Source organism: Melanotaenia boesemani, chromosome 3 (assembly GCF_017639745.1).
Source record: "Melanotaenia boesemani isolate fMelBoe1 chromosome 3, fMelBoe1.pri, whole genome shotgun sequence".
NCBI lineage: Eukaryota > Metazoa > Chordata > Actinopteri > Atheriniformes > Melanotaeniidae > Melanotaenia > Melanotaenia boesemani.
In genome coordinates this window covers 31380538-31400968 of record NC_055684.1, presented here as the reverse complement: position 1 = coordinate 31400968, position 20431 = coordinate 31380538, and the positions used below count along the sequence as shown (strand labels likewise).

At 37.7% G+C, this 20431-nt stretch overlaps 1 protein-coding gene across 2 annotated transcripts in view; it reads right to left on the bottom strand.

The window, feature by feature from the left end:
• The window catches only part of LOC121636574 (RNA-binding motif, single-stranded-interacting protein 2-like), a 31176-nt gene extending 14105 nt beyond the window's left edge, over positions 1 to 17071 (bottom strand). The window contains exons 1-2 of one of the 2 annotated variants that reach the window (XM_041980171.1): positions 16909 to 17071; positions 4423 to 4586 (exon numbers count right to left, since the gene is read on the bottom strand). In XM_041980171.1, the coding sequence (XP_041836105.1) occupies positions 4423 to 4586; positions 16909 to 16980 (236 nt within the window). In that variant the 5' untranslated portion in view covers positions 16981 to 17071. Of the gene's footprint in view, positions 1 to 4422; positions 4590 to 16908 lie in introns of both variants that reach the window. The other variant, XM_041980170.1, reaches the window with a different exon arrangement.
• Between the last annotated feature and the right edge of the window lie 3360 nt (positions 17072 to 20431).

Here is a 20431-nt window from a genome sequence, read left to right as displayed (position 1 = left end):
CAATCACAAAATGTTTATGGGTTAGGTTTTAAATTGCTCCTTTTAGTTTTTTGTTTGTTTGTTCTTAACAGAGACAGTGTTCAGGAACCTATGACTAAATATTGTCTGAACAGAAAATGGCTGATTATTAATTAATGTCTGGTATTTACAAATGAGTTAACTGATCTTCAATTACACACTGTTCACATGCACATGAGGTGAGTCAGAGTGACTAGTAAGTCAGAATATTTTCTGAGACATGAGGAAGAGCAGTTGTCTTCCAACCGGAGGGTCAGTGGATCGATTCCGGGCCTTCCTTGTCTACAAGACATTGAAACCCACGTTGCCTCTTGATGTGTTTATCGGAGTATGAGTGTGTGTGGTGAATGTGACAGCACTTTGTGGTCAAGCTGACTGGAAAAGTGCTATAAAAGTAGAAGTCCATTTACCATAAAAATAGCTTGTTTGAACCAAAACTGGTCATTTAAATCCACATCACGGTTTGGCTGCATTTGTACCTATTAACTAGGCTACTCAAAAATAAATATCATCAGGTAAATGCCTAAGATCTTGACTTAGTAATCAACATTTCAGTTGACATTAATAGTTTCCCTTAGTTTTTTTTTTAAATAATGTATATAATGATTTAAAGTTAACAAATATAAAATGAATAAGTTACTCTGTTGTGCAGATGATTAAAATCTGGAATTATGCTCCATTTTTATGTGAATAAGTTTTGTAACTGTTTAAAAGCATGTAAAGAGAACAATGTTACATATATGACTATTTGTTCAGATTTTTCATCTAAAATATATTTAAGAGTGATTAATTGGAAAAGAAAAAGAACAACTTTTTTCAGCTTTTGGGACATTCCTTGAACATGTATCTGGCACATGCATCTGGTATTTGCCTCTAATCCTTTGGTTTCTAGTTGAAAATTAGGGCTGGGTGATAAAACAACGATGTGTATTACAAAATAAGTTTTTCTCAAAATAAATGTGAGACTATTGCAATAGAACTCATTTGTCTTTTTTTTTTTTTTTTTTTTTTTGATAGACATAAGAATAGCCAATCCGAATTAAGTAGTGTTGTGCCGAACCAACCACTCTGGGAACAGAGCCACATCAAGTTAGGTTGACGTGGTACCTACACATGGATGTATTATAGGAACCTATAATACATCCATGTACCTACAGCACAAGTGAAGTAGCAAGCTGCACACGTGAAGATGTTTTTGGCTGCAGCAGCCGACTCGGCAGCGGAGAAAATGAGTGTTCTGTCTGGAGAACAATTGACCAAGAACTTGGGTGACCAGGTTACTGAAAAGGACACAGATCAAGGTTCAAATGACGAAGACACGGTCGAAGACACCAATAAACACGGTTGAAAATGACAGATTCAAGCAGCTAATTAAGATAATTGACCCTCATTACCAACTCCCTGGGCGTAAACCAGCACTTCCAAAGTTTTATTCAGAGTGCCGAGAGATTGTTGAGAAGAAGCTGCAAAGTCTGTCATGCTACTACATGGTCAAGTCACATGCCCGAACAATACCTTCGCCTCACTTTTGTTTTTATTCTATTTCATTTTGTTATTTAAAAACAAGCAATTTTAAAGAAAATATACATGGAGAGATTCTGAGAATTTGCTTTTAGTTCCTAGCTTATCATTAGAATTTCGACAAAAATGTTTATATGTCCATTTTATGTCTGTTCTCCTGGAAAACCTGACTTTTAGAATTAATATTTTGTTTTTAAATGGAAGTGACCAAGCAATTTTTGTTTAGTTTGTACTCTTTTTTTGTTGTTATTATCTGAAACGGTTTTATCATGTTCCTTCAGTTCATCCATCATGTTTAACCTGTGACAGAAAATAAATATTTAAACCAAAACAAGCTGCTGATGATTTCACATCTCTCTTATGAGCAATGGAACAATTAAATTTGACAAATATAGTAATTTGATTTATATCGTGATATATATTAATATTGCCTGAAATGAAAAACAATATTGTGATATGAAAAATTTCTGTCGCCCAGCTCTATTGAAAATATTTTCTGAGTGAATCTTTTTTTCCTATTTTTGTTTCCTTTGATTAGAGTCAAAAAGCCATGTTTCACATAATCCCCCAACAATGACACCAGGAGTTTAAAGGTCAACTCTGCAGCAGAACATCAGCTTGCCACCTTACAGAGACCATAAGGACTTAAAAGACACCCTGAACCCTTAAATGGTCGACTGACATTCTTTCACAACAGACCATGCCGCTCATTTAGGTTGAACCATAGCGCTCGAAGGCACTTCTAAAGCCTCAGTCCACTCTCCACTCCTGTGCCACTCCACAATGACTTCTCTGTAAATCTCCTGCTTTACAATGAAGTTCCTGTGTTTCACTTACCAGCCACAGATTTAAGACTTGCTTTGATTGCAGCCTTGACAATATGTGTGTGGTCACGAGCCGCATAAATTCACTCAGCGCATTTGATATTCACAGGACTGGAATGGCTACAGCGGAGACTAAAAAACAAAAATTAAAGAGGGTAGGCTTGTCATATGAGGGACATTATCAAGCCAGGGTTTATTAGAACTGACCTTTCATCTTCCTTTCTTCTTCACAAACCATGACTTTTTTTTAACCTGTCCTGTCCAGCATCAAGCAGATGATCGTCTGGTTGCTGTGTTGTGCTGAACAAATTTGCTTTACCAAGGGGAGGTTTATGGATATAAGGCTGCTCTTGATAATCTGATTCATTCATTTATTTACTTTGAATTATGGAATCTATGTAATCTTGCTGGACCTGTCCGGAGAGGACAGAAAAAGAAGGAAGACAGCAAAAAGAAGCAAAAGGGAAAGCAGAAAGAAGACAAAAACACAACAGACAGAAAGCATCGACCCTTCAATCCACACTATCACCAAACAACAAATTGTTCAAGTTCAAGAATCCCTTTAGTGACGTACAGCGTAACCCTGACCTGCACCTGCCAAAACCAGTTTGGGTGCTTTATAATTTTCTTTATCTGCATGTGTGTCTGTGCTTTTAGGGCCAACTGTACAGGCTTTGCATCTAGGGGTGTACAAGTCTTAGTTCACTTCCTCCGAGTCAACTCATTTCAGGGCAAAGTCTGACTGGGACTAAGGAGGCAAAATGCTCATGAGTATCTGCATTTGGTCACTCTTTTTTCTATTTATTTATAGACAACTTTTTGTTTTTTGGGCAATTGCTGATAAGTAATCAAACTGGCTTACATTTAATAATACATTCTTATTCCCAAATCTTCTGTTCCTTATTGTCTAAATAGCACTTGATCTTAACTTAAAAGCAACTTGGAATGGCCTCAAACCATTTCATGTGTCCAACAGATGAAGACCATAGCTCTGGACAGTGCAGATGTTTTCTCCTTACAATAATTTTCTGTGTAGCCTTTATGTAATTTAGTATTAAATTTAAACCTTTTTCCAGTTAATGTTGACGGGAATATAAAACCAGCTGTGGCCCAACCATAAGCTTTTTAATCATGAAGAAATAAACAAAAACAATGACTCCAGATTCTTTGATCCAAACAACACAAAACACAGCATAGCAGAAGCATAAAACTGTTCTTAGAAACCTGATAGAACTTTGCTCATAAAAAACATAGGAAAAAATCAAATGCTCTGATGCATCATTTGGATGCATTTTCCTGTTAAAGTGAAATATAGCAGATCAAACCTATCGGTATGATCAGAAGGGTTCAACAGTTTTGCAATCTACTGCTGAGGGTGATTAGCCTATGTTTGCATAAAAATTGACTCAGCTTAGCAGCTAGCCTGACACAGTTCAGAATGTAAATAACCAGAAACCACTACAGTAATAATCAATGTGAGATGTTTGTGTACACACAGAAAAATGGATAAAAAATGAAAAGAAGTGTCATAGTGTTACTTCTGCCTGATCCTGACGGTGATCTGCAGTTGTTACATCATGTCTTCATTTTCATTTCTGCTTATTTTTAGGTATAACATACAAGATAAAAAAAAACATACTGTAAATAACTGAGCTTTAGAGTTGTTGCATTTGTAAAGTCTACACAGAACTAGGCCAGATTTTTCTCTCTTAAACTGATCATGCTTAGCAAAGTTATAATTTTTTTTAGCCTTATTTCTTCTTTAATATATAAGAGAGTGACAACAAACACAGGTTTTGTAAATACCCAGGTTTGCATGCTGTTAATCAAAAATACAGCATATCGCACTTCTAGACATCATCAAGGCCACAGTAAGATTTGTATGTAAATTACATAATATTTGAACAAATCCCAGTTGATTTTATTTAATCCGCCAATCTACTCCTGTAAAGGTTCTTGAGACTCTATATAAGTAACCCAAAAACCAATCAGTGATGTCTCACTGCCTGAATTATAAAAAAAAATTAAAAAATAATCAAAAAGTTACTTGAGAACTCACGGTTGGCATAGTTTGACCAGGTCTTGATCCGTGGTGCCTGGATGGAGGCCGCGGATGTACAAGTTGGTTTTACTCAGCTGTTCCCCTCCTCCGCCACTGCTGTTGCTACTGCTGTTGGTGTTGGGACTGGGGGGCGCCATCTGATGGCCGGAGGACACATAGGCCTGCTGCAGTTCAAATGAAAGCATACAATACTGTGTGTGAAAAAAAAAAAAGCAGAAATAATTGGCAATATACTTCAACTTCAATGAACATTGATGTTTTTATTCAAAGTGCTAAAGATCTAAATCAGTGTTTGGAGCTTTGGAGAAATGGAAAGTAATCCTGCATCAAACAGCTAATTATGAAGGAGCCGTGAAAATTGATATCATACAGTCCTCATGTCAACACTCACAAATACTCCTTTCTGAAGGGAATGTGGGGCCTCTTGGCTGACTACTCCACATAAGGAAAAGGGGCCTCTTATGCTCTCTCAGTGTTGGGTAACTTCATTTTTACTTTTGGACACTCTAAAAGGGTGAAAAAAAACTCTATCATTTAAATATATTCAGACCAACTTTTACTTAGTCTCGTGGTGCAGAATGATTTGGTTAACTTGACGTTAACAGTGAGCTATTCTTTGCAGTACAACTCTTATAAGCATTTCTCTGAAACTGAATCGCTAACATCTGCTTAAACTTGAATTTTTCTCTTCCCTAAACTTTCCAAGCCCTCAAGCTCAACCCACTAATATTCTATTTTAATATCAAATAGTGTTTAAAAGGAACAGTTACAGTTACAGTTAGTGGGAAGCTGCAAAAGTACGTTTAGGCTTTATTCAGAACCCACATACATTGTGTTCATAAGAACTGAAACAGAAATAATTAAAAAAATGACTAAAATCACAACCAGGACTTTCTACTTTACAACAAAACTAACATTCCCGTGTGACAAACTGCTACGCTGACATCATCTTCATAACTTACTTTCAGTTCTTCTGTTTAATCTGTCTACAATGACAAACTGCCAGAGAAAGCTAGCTGTAAGCTACAGCAGTCAACTAGTCAATGGCTCACTAGGAACATGAGAGGATCTTGCACAACAACCCATGCATCATCTCACTACGGGACAGTGGATGTGCTGGGAGATATGAAACAAAAGATTGTGTAACCATGCAGATGCATTTCTTTTAATGGATAAGTAAATGTGGTTTTATTATCTCTTTGCTTGTCAAGAACTTAGAAAAAAGACCCCTCTTTCCAAGAATAGATCTAATGACTGCTTTCTAAAGAAGACTGATGTAATAAGCAGCAGGACTTTAGAGCAGAACGGGCTCATCAAAATTGGTACATGCTGTCAGTTTGCCAGGAAATATTCCTTTAATCACATTAATGTAGATTTCTTCAATGTTGCACACAAAGGAATTAGAATAAATAACCTCTATAGCTAAGCCGAAGAGAGTCCAGCTGTGAGGTCAGAGAGTCATTTTAACAAGTTGGCAGGCAGACAATGGGTTAATGAGGGAGGTAAGGGTCACTGATCAACCTGGTGGTGTTTAAGGAAAAGTCCAGCAGGGAGACAGAGAAAAACCAAGACCACCTACAATATCATCCAAATCTGCTAATTAGACACCATACATAAAGCATGGAGTCCTTCTAAGACAGCTCCTCTGACCTTTACTTTGTCAGCAGCACGGCAGCAACTCGGGCAAAAACAGTCATTCCTTTGATGATGCACCTCGACCTTGACATAGCTTTTTCATGGTAGATGGAAGTAATGGAAGCATGATCTTCTCAATGTAAAATAAAGTCTTTATTTCAGGCATACTAACAAATGTCCACATGTAAACTTCAGGATGTATGGACTGCCTTGGATTTTAAACGCTTTCAGTTGTGGTCATAGTAAAAAGATGAAGGAAGTCTAGTTGGTTTATTCTCTTCAAATGCAACCAAACACCCATTCTCAAAAATAGCAGCACAATGAAACTGTTCCCTAAAAAAGCAATCCATCTGCAATTGCAACAAAGATTAGATGCAATCATCCTCAGAAAGAAGACATCTGATGCAAAAGCTTTGCATTATTTTTTTTATCTAAATTTGAATAATTATGATAAATAAGCAATTATACTAAAAGTAAGAGCTTTTTTTTTTTTTTAGCAGATGCATACATTCTGCAGGACAGGTAGAGCAAGGGTCTGCCTGCAGGAGTATCTATCTTGTCACCGTGTAATTCATGATGAATCAGTTTTGAAGGCAGCTAATTTGTGAATGAAAGAACAGGAAAGCAGAGGCCTATAATCTCATTCATACACTCTTTAACAGAGTGCCAAGCTCCAGTCATCATCCAGACACAACCAGGATCATATTATTGCAATAACACCCTTAAATCACCAGTCTGCAGCCACACACATGCACACTTACAGTTTACTAGTTCTACAAATCTTAAAAGAGCTGCATAACAGCATGGGTGATAAAAATCTATGAAGGGATTCTTTCTTGGAAACTAAAGAACAAAATTTGTTAAGTGTGTAGTCTGGGTTTGACGGCAGGTAAAACTGAAAGAAAAATCTGTGCTTATAGATGGTTCAGTGATGCTCTGGTGATCCTCCATCAAGCTCAGTTACATAAAGGTGCCAATGCTGTACTTCAAAGTGCTATCAGTTTATCTGCTATCCTTAAAATGGAAAACTGTAACTTTCAAGTCAAAGAAGTTAATTTTATCTGACATGCTTTTGTTTCCATCTTTATGAATACCTTCAAATCTATTTCAGTATTTTACTTTGGAGCCCGGATGTTTCAGTTTGTCTCTTCTGTCAGACTGAGAACATCACTGAATTATTTTTGGAACCAAACTTAAGATAAAAATCAAGCACATCTCTACAAATAAAATAATTTCCTGTACTTCTATGTAAACTTCTATCAAGACTCTGAGGTTGCCTTTAGGAAGAATGTGTCAAAATCTTTGTTAATTATAACAGTGGCTGTTATCATGCTGACAATAAAATCTACTCTTAGAAGTGATACATGTATAGGAAATGACGTGTGTGAGCATTCAACCCTACTTTGAGGTCCTGTGTACACACACACATTGCTGAGACAATAAAACGCAAAAGTTTTATTGAGCCTTGGCCTCTTGTTTACATGGTAACAGAGTTTTGGGTGTACAAAACCACAAAGGTTTGAGAATGGACACCAGAGTAAAATTTTCCTGACATGCAAGGCAAATCCTGTGCATGTAAAAACAAACCAGAATCTTTTAGCAACAATGACTTTGGTCACATCATCTTGCACTTGTGCACTCAGACGGACCACCGTGTTTTGTTTGTGCTGCTGGTCTCTGAAATCAAAACCTGCTTTTTAAAAAAACATTTATTCCATCAGCAAAGACACATTTATTACACCTCTATACTATTCAGGTCTGATGAGGATGTGGTGCACATGTTGGGTAGGTCGTTGTAGAGTTTCACTACCTACTACAAGCCTAGCATGCACACTACATCGTTTCCAGTCCTATTTGCGTTTTCAGTCTCTCCGCTGTCGTGTAAATGCAACTTTTCCGAATACGCAAAGGGATATTGGTGATTTGCATGGAAAAGTTGCAGTGTAAACAGGGCCAAAGCATCTCTCTCTTTACCTCTGTTTTTATTTTAGTCTCTCCCAGTAGGATTTCTCCAACTGACCCTAATTTGACCCAAGGGATTCCATGGATTTCCTAGCTCTTGGGAGGTCTGGTGCCTCCCCTGCTCTGTGTTCTTTCCTGCCTTTCCTCAGGCAGGAAAGAGCTATGACTGTCTGACCAGCTGACCATCTTACAGTGCATGTTTATGTACAGATTTATAGCCTGCCTGAATGAGGATGCAGCTTCCAGCTGCTGCTTTGCTTTGCATCTTTTTTCTCTTCATTCTAACAAATAAAAAGGGAATCGTTAGAAAAAATCCTATACTGATAAAAAATTATAAACACTAAAATGTAACGTCTTAAGGTGCAGACTTCAATACAGCTAACCAAGTCTTTTTTTTTTTAATCATCAGTACCAGGCTGTATGGTGGTGTGCTGGTTAGTGCTGTCATCTCACAGCAGCAAGGTTCCTGGTTTGAATCTCAGCTGGAGCCTTTCTGTGTGGATTCTGGGATTACTCTGGCACCATCCAAAAACACACATATTAGTTTAATTGATAACACTACATTGACTCAACGTTTAATAAAATGTTTGTAACTTGCAATTTTGACATGAATTAAAATGGCTCTGGGCCCTGTAACGAACTGGCAACCTGTTCAGGGTGTTCTCACCTGATGGCAGATGGGGTAGGCTGGAGCCTAAGAAGGATAATGCAAGTATACAAAATAGACGGAACAACAGTACCATCTGTTGAAAACTCACATAATGATAAAATAAAAAATACAACTGTAAAACCCTTAAAACAATATTTAATGTTAGCTAAGGGTTAGGTCAGGACTGCATGTCTAGTAAAATGTGAGCTGCAATACTGGCAGCAGACAGGAAATCCTCTGTGTCTGCCTCTGATCTTATCACGCACCCATCTGAATGAGCAGCTCTACATTCCAACCAGGTGACAGGGACACCAAACTCACGTCCTAACTCGTTCCTGAACCTTCCTTCCTTTCTGTCTGTCTCCCTTCCCTTCCTTTTGTGTTTTTATACCCACACATTAACCCGCAACTCATCTGTCTTCAAGCCCTTTTCAAACATGAAATGCAAAACATTAATGACTTCATCAATCTCTTAAGGAACAGTCATTAAGTGTCAGTCCCATTTGGGTTAACGTTTCTCATGGTTTCAGTCACACCTGTAGAAATGACAGAGAAAGGAACATGGTGCACACAATGTTTCCCATATACATAAGGTTACACGGCAAACTAAGCAAGGCATATGACCCAAGTCCTTTTAGAGTTTAAGTTTTTTTACATGCCTTATCACTATAACAGTGACCAGTTATGTAAACATTGCAGCAGTAGATGGAAGAAGCACAAAATGTCACTCTTCTACATGTTTGAACTTATTGAGCAGTATGTGTTATACTCATGAGGGTATCAAGGTAGTCGTTATCAACTTGAGAAAAGTGTGATCTCTTACTTTATCTGAGAACCTCTGCATCACTACTGTAAGTGAGATGATGCACAATTTTCAATTTGTCACATCTCACATTGCCATAAAAATTCATATCAAGCTAACAAGAACACTGTGTTAAACAATACAGCAAAAGATGGGGTAGTTAAAAATACTGATATATCTTCAAACAGACAGCAAAGACTTCAGGCACAGCTCAAACACACATAAGCAGGTTTTTTCATGTTTATTTGGCTTAGACATGCAAGAAAAAAAACAAGGGGCTGTAACTAATTAAGTCTAAAAAGACACCTTATTTCTTTAAGACAGTCTGTGAGATTCCTCTGAACAGCTAATGAGAAGCTAAATTAACCAATCTCTACTTGTAGATGTTACTAAGTCTGACCTTGTCAGATTGCCATCACTAAATGTTGTGGGAACACACCAGGGTGCTTATTAACACCAACACATTCAGTTGCATTCAGATTAACTTTAACTAGTGCATATCTGAAAGGGGATTTTACGTTGCCGATTACACCTTGACACACATGCACAGTACAAATGCACATTCATGGCTTTCAAGACGGGTCAGGTGGCAAAGGCTGGAGAGCTTGGGATCAGATATCTGAAAACACTGGCCCACAGCTCAGCTAGAGATCTAACAAAATGTGAGACACACTGAGTGTCTGGCATCAACTGCAGTACTTGGCATCAGATTTCTGACAGCTGTGCTTTCTCCAAGGACTCTGTCTCCCATTCTACCTGTTCACCTTGGCCGGTTGATGCAATCGGCACTCAACCTGGGGACCAATCCAAAACATCTGACACAGTAAACAAAGAGATGGATAAACATATACCTGGCAAAGGGCCAGAGGGACAAAGGTGGCTGAACAGCAGAGTTCAGCAAGGATATTCACTGCAGTGAAACAGCTGGTTTATGTGCTATTTCATAAGCAGCCAAGCCAACAGCATGTGTTATATACTCCAACTTGTGGAGTTATTATATCCATGAGGATATATGTTAAGTGTCCCTCATATATATAAATTATCTTAAACATATTAAGAAGAAAATGTACCAAGTCTAGTCATTATTTCAGCCCTAAAATACAAGATTTAGACTGGTGAGTAAACAATATGGAGACAAAACCGATTTTGGTCTTTAAAATAGTAGAAAACGATATGCTACTGTGCCTCATTTAATACCTGAGAGAAACAGACTGAATGAGGTATTTATGTAAGACGCAACCTGTCAGTATTTTTTGTCAGGATAAACTTCAAAATGGCAAATATCACATGCATACTTTAGCTCTATTACTGTAACGCCATGTAGAACATTTATGTAAAAGTGACCTGTGCTGCAAAGACAACATACCATTGTTTTAATGGATGGGTGAAGCTTTTATTGCTGTCTATCCCAATTCTGAAAAGGACTCAACTCTGACATGGCCATCACAACTATGTATGAGTCTATGTATCGGTTGAAAAACGTTTCCAGTGATAACATGTGGTTGTCTCAAAGGAGGAAAAGTGAGTGCTCATTAATTCTGCTTTTTTCACTTGCAATACTTGCAATTTACTAGTCAATGCTAGAAAATACTGAAATAAATTCCTGGAAAAGCTTTTGTCTGTACAAAACACTTATATCATTGCGTGGATGTGGGTTAGGACTTACCTCAATCACCCATACTAATGTTACATACAGATCCTTTATATTAGTGCTGCTGTTCAGTGATATTATTCACTGCTTATACTGTAAAGACACAATATTCAATCTTAGACTACCACTGGGAGCAGCAGAAACTTGGTTCAAAAGAAAATAAAAGGCTGAAAAACTGAAACAGAAACTTAACTTGGAGGCCTTCAAGCAGCTGCTAGATCTCTCTGTCGCATGACACCCACAGCAAGGTTTACTTTGGTAATGCCCCTCTCTTTGTGGAAGACTTTAAAGCTGCAGAACCAGAAATCCCTACTAAAACCTTTGATCTATACATCTCTACAAGGGAAGCCATGAGAACCAATACAATGGGGCCAAAAGGATAAGGTCAGACAGATGCTGTAAGGACAAGAGAAATCTTGAACGATTACATCCATGGAAAGTAAAGTTTCAGCAACAGATCTTTTTAGATGTATGGAGAAACAAAACAGTTGTGTGTAACCAATTTTGTGCTTGAGCAGAGCCAGTACTGAGAGGGACTTATAAAGTATTCAAACTGAAAGTAAGAGATATCCCAGACTTATCTAAACAGATTAAACGCAGGTGGTCACTTTCAATTTATGCTGACAATATAAAGTCAAGATGTTGGTTTCCAAAAATATTTACAAACTGCAACCAGAGCAAATTCTGTATCAACGCTCTGCAGAAAAAAATGGTTCACAGATTTTAAAGCTAGTTTCAGCAGATATAGCAGAGCTGGGTGCCAATCATTAAGCTACCATCACTACTGTTCTGTCTGGTGTGTCTCTGTGTTTTTGACATAGAGTAGCTGAATTTCAATTAAACTGGTCAAAATCTACTACATTTCCAATTCTTCCCTAATCCCAATCAACATTTACGTCTTTTGGAACTTTGTGTTCTACAGCAGGTTTATCAGGGTTTGTTTGTTTGTTGAAAGCTGCTGCTGGAAAGAATTAATACTAGCTATGAAAGATGTTTTAATATAAAATGTTTTAATGCTAATTTAAAACTTCCGCAGCCTACGACTTTCCTGTTGTTCATGTCTCAAGTCAAGTAATAAGTTTTAAGCCTCCTCTAGACACGTGCTCCCTTCCATTAGTGTGCAGCCAAATGAATGCCATGGCTTCATGTCTCATGTCGGCGTACCAAGGCTCTCCCCACCAATGTCAGGGGTATGTCTGTATATAGTTGTAATGAGGTGTAATGAATAAGCAAGACTGACATATAAAAAGCTCTACAAGGATACTTTCCTCTGTAGTTTCTAGTTACAATGTCCTGCTGTCTGATTTATAGCATGTTTCAAACAATCCTGGTGACTTTGCATGTTTTGTGCATCTACTACTCACCATGCACATTTACAAGACTGCTGACCATTTTTTAACAGCAGAAAAAAATATTTTTAGTTTCAGATGACTTTCCTCCCTGACATCAGCTGGTTTCATTTCCTGTCCGTGTGGTAGGATAATGTGCTTGACATACTGTAGGTAATCAATCAGACTGAATATTTAGTTTGTCCCGCTTTTTAGGTCAAAGCTACACTCCTGCTGCTGCAGGGCACAGAACTTTCCTTGCACCCAGTTTTTCACAGAAATTTAGATCTGCTCGGTTGTGATGAAAATTGCCTTCAGTGGTTTCACTCAGTGTTGAGATAGCAAGTAATCACTCTTATTTTAAGACAAATGCAATTTAATTGCTAGAAATATTCAGTAAATAAAACCGAAAAGGGGCTTATTAATGAGTGTTGTTAATGCCAAGAGGACTTTCATATTTAAAAGCAAAGTACTCTGTTTTAGCCTCTAAAATTCCTAGATTGACTACATCCATCCATCTACAAACAACCTGTTTAGTCTCTGCTTTTGACTGAATTCTAGTTAATGAGCTAAAAACCCATTTTACCAACCAAACTCAAACTTGCTTCGCTCTTCAAGCGAGTTTATGATCTAAGAACACGAGGGAGCATAAAGTTCGCCTAAGACAAGAATCCAGAAATGGTGACGTCTGAAAGCTTGAGGAGTTGAAAGTGGGAGGTTTAAACCATTGATTTAAAAAGTCATAGGAGACTACATATATATGGTCTTTCAAGTGCAACCCCATACATTCCTGTCACAATTTACTGCTCCAGTCTGTGGGCTTCTTTCCTTTTTTTCATCTATAGTTACTCTTTGGCTGAGTTGAGGCGATACTGAGGCATCCAGAGCTTTAAATCACAGCAGTAAGTTGACATTTGTTGAAAAAGACTCCTGCTGGGAAGAGAACAAAATCTGAATGAAAAGTACAAAAACATGCCATTCGATGAGGCCTAAACTGAGACCCGTGATACCTTAAGAAGGGACGATCCGCCTCCTGTTATTTTTCCATCCAGGAAACTTTACACAGAAACCAACCAAATTTGATTTGAGAACATTAATTCTATTTATTTGTTGGAGGAAATTAGGCGCTAAGTCAGGGGAGGAGCAGCTGGCATTAAGCACAACAGAAACCTAACGCCTTCTCAGTCGAGGTAATCACTTCGCACACACAAAGAAACGCTTTTCTCACCCCTCGACTGGTTTACCTTAACTCAGGCTTTCACTTTGTGTGAACGTTTTAGCTCAGGTATGGCATGAATATGAAAGAAAGGAGGAAAGAGAGGTAGAGGCTGGAGGATAAATTGGTGAACTTGACTTCTCTGTGAATCACAGCTCTGCAGAATAGAGGAGCATGGGACCCTTAAAGTAACTGCAGGGTAAAACTTTTTCTTTACATATTAACCTCATTTAACAGTACTTTTTCAATACCCTCCTTTCTTTTTAAACTATTCAGCTTGTTAACTGCAATTAGCAAACAAAATTACAACCTAGGACTGATACTAATCTGGTGTGTCCTAGTTGTTTCGCACTGAATTTGCCCAGAAACTGTCAGGATTTATTTACACTAGATTTTTTTGTGGGCTATGCAAGCATGGAGAAGTAATTGAGTTGATAATGGTTGAACAGGCTAAAAAGTATTATGAAACAGAGTTTGTTTTTTTTTTTACTTTGTATTGGCCCTGCACATCGTAGCTGTGTATAACCATGCTTGTCTGATATACTAATCCCTATACATTCCAGTTTCTGTTCACCATCATTAATATTTAAAACCCAAACTAATAACAGTGCTAGTAAGTCACTCTAATGGTGTGATACAAAAAACAACTGAACCAATCCTCCTGAATAGGAAAGTACATTTAAAAGTCAAATTAGGGCTCTAACAATTGCTATAAGGCCCCTCTTGATGATTTAAGTATTATTCTTTATTTTTCAATTTGTCTATTGCTGATTTTACATATTTATGCTGGACCTGATAAGAGGGTTGGGAGATAAGAGAGGAGAAAGTAAACAAAAAAAGAAAAGAAGAAAAAAAGAGATTAAAAAAGACATGGATATACCAAATATAATGTAACAGCAGATAATAACTTTCTGATGTCTTATTGAAATAAGCTCATATTTATCTTGTTTGATCATACATTTGAAAAGCAGCATATGTTCTTTTGTGAAAAGCTGAAACCAGCTACAAAAAACAGCACCACAAGTCAATGGTGTAAGTTCTCATTGCAAACTATAATTTAGTAAATATGGGACCTTAAGCAACCATATGAAGTCTCTGGTTTGTTACTGATGAAACCTAGAAAGTATCCAAACATGTAATAAACACCGGAAAAGAGGCATCTGAATGCCACTTTGGAAGCAAGCGTTCAAATGCAGGCACTGCCAAGTAATACTTGCTTCTATTTTAAAATACCCTTTCTAGGAAACTAGAATTCACATTAAGAGGTATTACGGACATATGCACTATGAATAAAGCTACTGGACAAGTCTTAAATCTCTAAGTTATACTTCAAGAATCAGAAGGATGCACTCTGACGATGACATTTACGTCAGGCAAAGCTCACAATCACTCTAAGTAAACTACCCCAGTCACTTAAACTGTAATAAACCTCACCAATCCAAGTGTTTTCACCTAACTGTGCACGTTGGTCCTTAACTCTAATCAAAGTGCGAACTGAGAATTGAAACAAACAGCAAGTGAAATGAAACTTTGGTGTTAAAGCAAAACAAAACAAGCAAACAGAAAAATGTACCATGTGGTTTATAAGTACAGTCAGCTGCATCCAAGGCCTGAACTTGCCAGTTACCTCTACAACTTCCTAATGTGGGCTGTGTGGCTTTTATCTAAGAGCAAAAATCAGTGTTGCTTTACAACAACTTAAACAAATCTTTAGGATGAATAGATGATATACTATGTAATACAGTAACAAACTGCTTCTTTATATGAATATATTGCATAACACTTAAACAAATGGGGACAAAATGACCAAATTAAATGAATGAAACTACAAGTACTGGCATCCACACCCTTGATTACTCACACATGCTGCTCTCCCTTTTTACACAGTGTCATTTAACATTTTTATTAGACTCTGAGTAATCTAAAACTGACGTTCCTCTTTGGTAATTTGGAGTCTTTACTTAGCAATTAAACACAACTGCATAATAGCTGTACATCCAATTAAAATGTCTCTCCAACGTGAGCTCATTTACATAAATTTTCAAATTCTGTGCATGTAAAAACAAAGAGGTCAAAGACCTCTGACAAGCACAAATGTTGACATCAGAGTTGAGAGGAAGCACAGCCAGGCGGTGCCCAAGATCACAGAAAGACAATATGTCAATATACATTTTCAAAATGCTTTTCACAGAGTCAGGACAAAAAAAACAACAACAAAAAAAACAAAAGCAAAAACAAAAAACAGACAGGGCAGAAGAAGACTGCGCAAATGTGGAGCCAGTAAATGTTAAATCACAATAAGGCATGTGTAATTTAATTATGGTCCAGAGAAAACACAAATGGTATGCATGACCAAACAGAAACACACGACTCAGGAAAATAATACTTTAAAAAGCGAAAAAGAAAAAAAAAACAGGAGTTCTGCCATCAGTGGGCTATATTGAATTTATTAGAACGTAAAGTTCTCAAATAGATTTATTTATTTATTTGTTTATTTGCAGATGAGTTTGTATTTCCCTCACATGATGCAGAAAAAGTGACATTGTCAACAGTGAACGTGATCACGAAAGCGCGATTCATAATTCTGGGAATGTAGTCATCATGGTCTGGTGGGATTTTTCAAGGGGTGGGGCATATTCCGCTTTCAGCTGGGAAACCAGGAAAAAAGGGAAAATGGAAGAAAAAAAAAACTTTGCGAACTTACGCGGCAGCGGAGACAATGAGGAGCTGGTTTAACAGCATATATGAGTGTTTGTCCGAAGCCCACGGATGGAAGAGGCTGAAATCATTTCATAACATGTCCCTCTAGTCTGCCTCTCTCCCTACCCCCACTTCCACAAACACATCCAGGAACGGACGCGCTATCCCAGCACGGTACAGTTACCCATAAAAGTTGCTCTCCACCATTGACTTTTTCAAATGAGTGAACAGAGTCATATCGACATCCTCACTATAGCACCCACACATATAAATACTACTAAATAAAAGCAGCGGGCGTCCAGCGTGACAGGACCGAGCTCTGGAAAAAATTCTCACCTTGACAGACCACGGAGCGGGTTTCACTCTTTGAGCTGATTATTCACTCCACGAAGTGTTAAGTTAAATTCAGTACGTTTAGCTTTTCAAGGACACTGCAGCTCACTGTCAAAAGCCCCCTTTTTTTTTGTCGCGACAGACTCTGGCTTGTTGTCCTGCAGCGCGAACAAGGCAAAAATGAGAGAAATTGCCGAAAGCGTTTACCTTTTTGCTGTTTCTGCTGTTATAGCCGTTGTATGGGTTGATTCCTGCCCTTGGCGGTACGGAGAGCAGCATTTTTCTCGGCGCTATGTCCGAAGCGGCGAGCACAGCCCAGGCTGCCAGCTGACGTCAGCAGCTGGGGAAGTGAGAGCCTGGAGTCCCGCTGCTTGACTGCGAGTGGTGCTGCTGCTGCCGCTGCCGCCGCTGCAGGACAGGGGCCCCCCTCTGCTGGCCCCGAGCCTCCTGCAGGGGTCCTCCACACTGCTCCGGGGGCGTGTTGGGGGGAGGTTGAGGTTGTAATATTAATTTCTTTTTCTTGATACGCTCTTAAAATCACTTGTTCTATTTTACACCTTGTGTAAATTTCTGTTTCCATCTACACCTTGTGGGTTAAGTGGCAAGTCTTCAAAAATAGGATTTGGTCCCAGTAAAATGTATGAACACAGGAACATATTTATTTCTATATTACATACAGGTATGAACCGATTGCACAAATTATCTAGCCCACTTTAGGTTTATATTTTTTTTAGTAAAAGTTATGTAGTGAAGAGTTTTGGAGTAGATTTTCATATAATATTAGTTTTGCATAAAGCCAGAGGAATTCCGAGTACATTTTTCTTGTCCTTTAAACAAACGTTAAAAAGCTTGTATTTATGTAACTCTGAGTTATAGCTGAGTTGCTAAAAGTTGCTAAAACTCTTGAAAATCCAAACTGTCTATAACTAAAGTGTTTCTTATTTAAAATGTGTCAGATGTATAAAATTAACTTTTTTTCAAAACACTCCAAGTACCAGAGAGAGGGACACTCCTGAGACAATATTTGCATTTCCTTATAAATATTAAGGGATCACTTTCATACAAGGTCAATACTCAGTGTTCCAAGTTATCATGCATTTAAGATCTCAGTTAATTTAACATTTGTGTTTTAGTTTTTCTGGGGATGATTTTGCTTGTGTTGTTTCTCCTGCCAAAGCTATCTCTGACAAGGCTTGACATTAAAATTATTGGATGCATGGAGACCTGTTGTACTACTAAAATAAAACAGAAAAACCTGACGACAGCATTTATTAATTATATGTAGGAATGGTATTTTACACATGCATTACAAGTCCACCATTTTCTGACATTGTCAGATTGTGTCCTCTTTGGGCCGTCCTTTCTTTGTGCTTGTGTAACCTTCTTTCTGTGTTTGTATTGATTGCAAAATACATGCACTCAGTACCAAACCTGGTCAAATATTTTGGCAACACAAACATTTTGATCTGAAAGCTACACTTGTTTCTTGTCAGAAATTGTGCCTGAAATGAAATCTTGTAATGTTGCTTTTGAAGGTTCAACCAGTTCACACAAATCCCTCCTTTAAATAGATGTGAATATGGCCTCACACACTGTTACAGTTCTCAACTTTTTATCACATGTTTCAGTCACGCTAATTAGTTTTATCTGTGCCATAAAAAGAAGAACCATGATGATTTTTACACCAAATACCTTAAATATAGATGTTATTATATTATTTTTGCATCAGAGGCAAATATGTGAAACTGATGCACATCTCTCAGTTAAGCTTGAGGTCTAAAAATTATTGCATGATTAAACATGCCTCTGTTTCATATGCATTTTCATTCATGCAAAAAAAAGAGCATGGAAAAACAAAACATTGTCAAATCACTCAATGGTTCAAAGATCCACCACACCTTTAAATTTGAATAAATAAATATCATAAAGAAACACTGAAAAACAACCGTGTGTTGATTAGTGTACAGCAGTTTTTCTCTACTATTACTAACATTTTTACAGTGGGCATAGCTCATAAAATATCAGTATCAGTTCAAGGAATAAAGCCAAGCTGTATTCACTCATAAACATCAGTTATAAAGTATGGGTACTTATTTAAAAGCTGTGTGGGTTTTTACAGGTGTTTATTAAAGTAAATGGACTGAAAACATTGATCAAAGTCAATTACAGTACTATGCAAATGATCATTCACACAAGCAATGTGATAAACTAACTCTCTTCAGGATTTAATCAGCCTGTATTATCGGCCAAGCACAGCTCATTGAAAAACACTGTCTATTAAATGCTAGATATAATTCATGCTCCAGAGTGGTCTCTGTGCAGTGGCTCAACTGCATCTTATGTCCTGCACTTTCCTCTGAAGGTCACAGACAAAGGCTGTTAAATTGCAGACACACATACAAGGTACTAAACCTAAACATTTGCCATCAAAGTGTGAATGAGTGGTGGTGCCCTGAAATTACCTTCACATCTTATCCATGGCTGCCAAGCTCAAATTCTACTCCTATATTTAAATGCCTTTTCCCTTTCTCCTGTTGCCAGAGATTAGTTGAAAGATGCACTCCAACACAAATGGAAACTAAAACTTGATTTCTAAACTGCTGTATCATTTCAGATAATTAGTCATTCTCAATAACCCAACTAACTTAGCAACACTCTAAATCTCATACTGTATCCAACAGTTTTAAAGCAAGTCCAAATTTTTGTGTGTAATGGACAGTCCGTTAGTGTGAGCTACTTGATTTCTGAGTTTATACACTAAAGCCCCTGCAAGAAGAGTGTGAGTTTTTCAACATGCACACTAGCAGCCAAACTTGCCACAAACCCAGAGGTGTCATCCAGCCTAATGTTCAGGAGGAAGACCTGAGCACACGACAAAGTGGATTGGAAGTTGATTTAAAGAGCTTTATTTGACAAAGACCAAATCTAAAAATGCTTTCAAGGAAAAGAATCCTGGAACTAAAACCATAATCCACAAAACTAGAAAAAAAAACAAAAAACTTGACTGACAAGAAAATACAACACAGATCTGACAAGGACACGACAATCTAAGACAAGGTAGGAACAGAAAAACTAAATAAAAAAAAACAAGTATTACTTCAAGATCTTCACATAAAAGATAACAGAAACCATAAAAATGGCAGTTTTAGGAGCAATACATCTCTTAGGGGAGACAAACACAGTCTCAAAGTTTTGTATCAAGTTTCTCTTTCTGTCTCTTAAACAAATGTAATCTCTAATTTTCTGGTACATTTAAATTGTCCCCACTTACTTTCCTTAAACCACCGAAGATTTCCTTCCCTTTTCCAAGTTTACTCTCTAGATAGCCCACGCTGTCAGCACTGCACACTACAATGGCAAACATGGTCATGTGAACAACATTTCTGTGATTTTGAATACTGAGCACCTTCTTCGTGCTTTCTTTCTTTCAGTCTAGCAGTCTGTCTATGTTTTTTCATTCATTGACGTTCAGGAACACACCAACGACAATGTTGCACTCAGCACAACCTCAGTCTGGCACAACCAGCAACTTTGACGACAAGTACATTGTTTGGATATCAACAAGCTGGTTGCTAAGTAACCCAACCCCCTCCACCCCAAGTGTTCTGGCCTGTGAATCCATACTTATTACCTCCAGAGTAGAGAAGCTGTTTGTGTGCATGTGCATATGTTTTTATGTGCATCTAGGCATGAGTGTAGTAGAGTATCAATGGATCACCTAATATTTTGC